The 5,989-nt window shown below is 48.6% G+C and overlaps 1 protein-coding gene and 1 pseudogene across 1 annotated transcript in view; both read right to left on the bottom strand.

The window, feature by feature from the left end:
- The window catches only part of LOC126515918 (putative DMBT1-like protein), a 59,227-nt gene that overhangs the window by 46,511 nt on the left and 6,727 nt on the right, over positions 1 to 5,989 (bottom strand). The window contains exon 2 of the mRNA XM_050165956.1: positions 3,506 to 3,604. Coding sequence (XP_050021913.1) covers positions 3,506 to 3,604 — 99 coding nt within the window. The remainder of the gene's footprint in view (positions 1 to 3,505; positions 3,605 to 5,989) is intronic.
- On the bottom strand, positions 4,317 to 4,522 carry LOC126515954 (40S ribosomal protein S28-like; annotated as a pseudogene).

Genomic DNA, 5,989 nt, shown 5'->3' with positions numbered 1-5,989 from the left:
GAGAGAGAGAGAGAGAGAGAGAGAGAGAGAGAGAGAGAGAGAGAGAGAGAGAGAGAGAATCAGATGAAATTATTGGAAAGTGCTGGGTCCAAGCTGACACTTAGATAAGGAGTTGCAGACAATTTCCTGCCACTATGAAAGTAACTATTAATCAATCAACTGTCAATGCATTATTAATTTATGATTAGTTGCTGACGTCAATATCTCCACCTGCACCTGCTCGATTCTAAAGCTTCTGTGCTATTGTCAGCTGGTCCTGGAAGAGTTTGTAGTGGAGAGTCATCCTGTGCCTTGTATGAGGTTTAACAGCGTCCCTGGAAGCTACCGCAGATACCAGAGGCATTCTCCCCCCCCCCCCCCCCCCCCCCCCCCCCCCGTCCCATGTGATAATTAAATTTGCTTCTTAGGGCACAAAATCAACTCCAGCTGGGAACCACCACAAAAGGATATACTTGAGAAGGGCTTTTAAGTCCCCCAAAGCAAGGTTTATACTTATGCTAATTTGCTAGCTAGACTGCTTTCAGCCCTTCCCTCTCAGGGTACCTGGTCCAAGAATGTATAGCCTAGGAGAGCAGCCAAGTCCTCCTTCTGACCACCCAGGCTGCTCAGAGCACCCACACGAGGCCAGCGTGAATTCTGCCCCATAGTGGCAGGACTGTGGGCTCGCTGGAAATGCTCTTAGAAGCGGGTGCCCCAGTTCAACCTTAAAGGAGGTTTCAGAATAAGGATAATCAGAGGAACTTTCTCCTGCAGGCTGGAGAGCTACCTTAGGAATGGCAGTTTCATGGACCAGAACTCCTCTATACTTCCTGCAGTGGGAAAGACCCTGGCTATGACAGAGCTCATGACATCAACAGTCACAGAGAATGAGACATTCTGCTCTCTAGTGGCAGTGGGCACGTGCAAGGAGGCCATTAGCCCATCCCATGGAGTCAGAGACGTTTTGTTCCCTGTTAGACCTCCCAAGTCTTCCAGAGAAAAGGCTTGTGAGGTACTTAGCTCTTGGCCAGGGGATGAAGCCTTAGTTCCTGCTTCCTAGAAGGCTGAACCTTGAAATGTGAGCAGAGGAAACTTGGAGAGGAGTCTCTGGTTCACCAGTTAGCAACTGGTGAGTGTGTGTGTGTGGGGGGGGGCTTTCTTCTCTCTTCCACCCAACTCTACACCTTGTTCTAGCATCCACAGCTGCTTCGCCAGGGCCAGAACTACTCTGTCACTGGGAGCTTGATTCCCCCAAAAGCAGAATTTTAGAGACCATGTTATTGACAGTCTGGCTCTCAGGATATAGGGCAGGACACAGGGTCACCATGATTACCATCCCAGTGATCGCTCCCATTTAGTTAGGAAAAGGCTCAAAGATAGGCAGTGTCACACCAAGCACAGAGAGATGAGTGTGGGGAGAGGACCAGTAGAGGGTCACCTTGGGGTGCCTCCCCGCAATTCCACAGGGCTCATAATTAGAGGGGGCCTACCCTTAGCAGCTGCTCTGCTGTCCCTATTTAGAAACTGCTCATAGCTCTCACGTTAGGACCCACAAATCACATAACCTTGCAGCTGGCCTGAGAGTTTCCATTTCCAGTCTGTCACTCTAGTGCCACCTAAGGGGATGCCAGAGGACTCAGGTAGAATAAGAGGTCCACATTCAGCTACTTCTCAAACCCCATGAAGGAGAGGCTCCACACAAGTGTCATTCTGGAAGGCGCCTGGGACCATGAGCAGACAAGACTTTTGATCCCACAAGACAATATGTTACAAGCATTTCCTTTGGGTCGGGGAGAAAGGAGAATGATTGGCTAAAGTGAAAAAAAATCAAGTCTTGGGGAAGATGGGAAGTGATTTACCGGAGCAGACGACACCAACGTCTTCCTCGTGCCCACAGTTGTGGATGAACCAGCCAGCGTGAGAACACTGGCCCAGGGAGACCTCAGTCCCAGAGCACTGCACATCATCCAGAAGAACGGGGCCAGAGCCCTGGCCGAAGGGGGCCTCTCCCAGGATGGGCACGGCGACCCCGCAGCCCAGCTGCTGGCACACCACCTGTGCCTCCTTCTCTTCCCACAGATCGTCGCACACTGTGCCCCACACGCCTTCAAAATACACCTCCACTCGGCCAGAACACCTGTTAGAACCTTCCACGAGCTGCACAGGAAGCCAGTCTTTGGGAGAAAGGTAGTACCCACCACCACCTGAATGTTGGTGAATATAGGGTCGATTTTCCCACCAACTACCCAGGAGTACCTGTGTTCCCAGCACATGGCTAAAACCCCTTACATGGACAACTTTGCAAGGCTCCCAGATACCATATAGGGTACTATTGTCCCTATTGTACCAGGGAGGAAAGGATGCCAGTAGCAACAGCTTCCTGGTGTTAGAACATTGACGAATGAGGAGCAGAAGGGGACTCCATAGATCTCCCTGGATCCTCATTTGGGATATAATTATCCCAAGTTGAGGTCCTGTTGTGATGGGAAGCCAAAAGGCTTCGCTTTGTTCTTGGCGATCCCTTTTTCCATCTGTGCCCCAACCTCCACCTGCTCCAGCAAGGAAATCTTCATCTACGAAGACAGAAACTGCCCAACTCTGACACTTGATACTTCAGTCTAAGAACTTGGATTCTTGGGTCATTTCCTGTGGTGTCCGGTGAGAGGTGGCGGGCAAAGGCAAATGCTTGGGGAGTACATTTGGCTGCACAGGGACAGGGCTGCCCTCCACTGTCACTTGGCGCTCACATTTTTGCCTGCCAGCACTTTGCTGGGCACCTACTGCCTGTCCCAGTGTTCTCAGGGGGCATCCAGCTTTGCTAAGACAGTGGATAGAAACCCACCCAAGGTAGGGCTTGACTTGGTCAGTCGCTAGCTATGCAAATCTGTCTATGTGGGCCACTTAGCTTCTCTTTTCCTCTTGGGCAAAAGAAAGCAGTGCATACCTTGGAGGGTGATCATGAGGCAGAGGCAGGTGAAGTGCCTGGCACAGAGGGGGTACTTAGGGGCTTTTATTATCTCCATTTTATGAACCAGTAATTGACAGATAAGAATTGTTCTGCATTCCCAAAACTACTGAGGGGGAGCTGTGGGAGGAGCGGAATGCTCTCTTGCTATCACCTCTTCCCAGTCACCACAGAGCAGGGCTGTCCTGGTTCCCATCTCTGAGAGAGATTGTTAAATATGAAGGTTCTGGAGTACACCCTGTCTGGGAGTAAGGCCCAAGACTTGGCATGTTGAACAAGTTCTAAAACAGTCTTGAGTGATTCCCATGTAGTCCAACATTTAAGAATTCTGTCACTAATGCACAAAAACCATGGAGGCCGAGAAGGTTCTGGCAGTCTCTGTCTTGTTAGGCACACATAGCACTGGGGTATTTTTATGTCCCAGGATAAGTGACTGCTCATTCTACTGTGTTTAAACTGTCCATCCCCAGGGGCTTTGGTGTCCTTCCACCTCAAGGTACCCTTACTCCCTTGGCCACCTTTCTGCAGGCCACCCACAGGCCTTGTCTGATGAGAACTCACCATCTTGCTGCTCCACAGATATGCCTTGAATGGGGCTTCTCTTAGACTTCCCCTTCCCCAGCTTTGCTCCGGATCCTCTGATGTTCCTCCTGTAGCAAGCTGAGATGTATCCGCCATGTTAGAGCCCTTCAGGGACCCTGAACACAGCCAACCCAAGTCCCATGGAAACCTCCTGGGTCTTGCTCCAAACCCACCACTCCCCAGGTACAGCAGAGACTGGGAATTTGAATTTGCAGCCACCCAGAGCAGGGATGCCACCGGGAAAGAACTAGGTGCTCTGGGATCCATTTTCCTGAAGCTCCTCCCTTGAGATGCACTTGATCTTAAAATTCCCCTTTTTCTGTCAGTTCTGTGTTGATTTCAGTTGAGAGTTTTGCAAAGTTCCTGCACCACCAGACTGAGATGGAACTTCCACCTGAACATGTCAGACTCTAGAGATATGAATGGCAAGGGCTGGGGTGAGGCTTCCGTGCAAACAAGTTTGTCGGTCAATAAACTTTATTGTGATTTTCTAGCCATCTGTAGTTAATGCTGAATTTTTGTTAAGGAAGTGACAGTTTACATAGAAATTCTACTACACTTCCAGTTAATCTACTGTTTCTAACACTTCTTGGACTGGTTTTTTACAACAATTTTTTCCTACTTAAAAGTTTTCCTAGTCTTATTTTCATTACCTCTTTTTCCTCATTTGAGAAGATCTTTAGAATCATTTTTCTTAATTTTACATTAAAAAAAACAATACAAATGTTTTATTTAATAGTTGCAGGTCATCGTGGGCCAAGCGGTGGATACTCAGGACCCAGCAGGAAGGTCAGCGCAACCTCTGAGCCTCCCTTTCTGACTCCAATGGGGTGAGCACATCTCCCTCTCGAATGGTACCATTGACGTTGTGGGTGACAGAGTGATGTCATCCATAAATTCCACACGTACCTGCATGCAGTGTCCCTGCGAACCGGTCCTGCCCAGCTCTTTGGTTACCCTAGCCAGCTTGATGGGCTGCACGTGCCTAGTGTCCATGGTGGCAGCAATCAGGTGGAAGGCTTACATTGTTTTGTTTTTTAATTCTTTCCTTCCTTCCTTTCTTTTTTTTTTATTTTTTTTCCTTCCTTTCTTTTTTTATTTTATTTTATTTATTTATTTTGGACAATGCCACTCCATGTAACCATGGCTGGCCTTAACTTTACAAAATCTGCATACCTCTGTCTCCAAAGCACTGGGATTAAAGGCCTGGCCCTGGTTTTTGTCTTTTAAAGGTAGACTTGGTTATAAGAAGGTATTTATTTGGTTTCTACTAGAATTAAAATAGCAGGGCTGTTGTTGGTGTTATTGTTGTGTTTTGTTGTGTTGTTTTAAACTGATTCCTGACTCTTCCTGGCCAGGAGCAATAACTTTTCTCTGACATCATTAATTGCAAGCCAGGACTGTCCCCACAGTGGTCCCCTGGTAAGTCAACCTGTCATTCAGCCCACTCTCTGCTTTCGCCATTGGGAGGTGGCTCCCTGCTTAGTAGACCACAAAGAACCCAAGCCTATGGTACTGTTGGGTCGGGGTAATTTTACAATAGCCAGGTGTCTATAGAGAGAGCCTGCTGTGCTTTGACATTGGGTAATGTCTTGGAACATACCAAGGGTGACCCTGTCCTTTGTCCTCATCACAGATGATCAACCACATGAGGCAGTGTATAGTACACTGAGCAAAGGTCGGAGTCAGGCTGTCAGAGATGACAGAGCTCTCAGGGTCGGTACTGCTGGCCTTCCTGCAGTGCTCCTTTGAGTCTAAGTAGTGTCCGTTCCCTGTTCTGAGCTGGTTGGGAGAGGCTCTGCCATTGTTAGTATTCGTGTGTAACAGATGAGAAAGTCAGACACAGAGGCCTGGGCAGGGTGAGCCCGTGGTTGGACACTCAGCCTCTAATGCCTCTGGTCTCCGGAACATGCTCTTTATCTTGTCCACGCTCCAGGGCTTGGCTTTTGTTCTGGCTCTCCTCCTCCCAGACACTACAGCAGGCCAGGCTTTCCCCTTTCTATTTACCCAGTCTTTCCCACTGGGCTCCTTGAGACAGTCTGGAACAGCCCCTAACTCTCCACCCTCCTGCCTCAGCCTCCTGAGGCTGGCACCATGCCTGGCACCAATTACTTTTCATCAATAGTATTAAAGCTTTGGGTATATTTTAGGCCTTAACTCTCTTTTGAGACAAGATCTCACTATGGAGCCATGACTGACCTGGAACACTCTAAATAGACAAGACAGGCCTCAAACTCATAGGGATCTGCTTACCTCTGCCTCCTAACTGCCCGGATTGAAAGAGTGAGCCATTGAACCCAGACTCAATATTTCGAAAATATTCCATACTCATCATCTCGTTAGGAACTGTCTAGTGTGTGCTAGTTAGGCCTAGCAAGTGACCAGGATTGTTGGTGGTCATGGAAAGAAGAAAAGAAGGAGGGGAAGGAGATAGGAAGGAAGAAGAATAGGGAGGGAGGGAGG

Source organism: Alexandromys fortis, unplaced genomic scaffold (assembly GCF_014885135.2).
Source record: "Alexandromys fortis isolate MF-2015 unplaced genomic scaffold, M_Fortis_MF-2015_v1.1 scaffold_146, whole genome shotgun sequence".
Taxonomy (NCBI): Eukaryota; Metazoa; Chordata; class Mammalia; order Rodentia; family Cricetidae; genus Alexandromys; species Alexandromys fortis.
The sequence above is the reverse complement of the archived record's forward strand: the minus strand, read 5'-3'. Positions and strand labels throughout refer to the sequence as shown.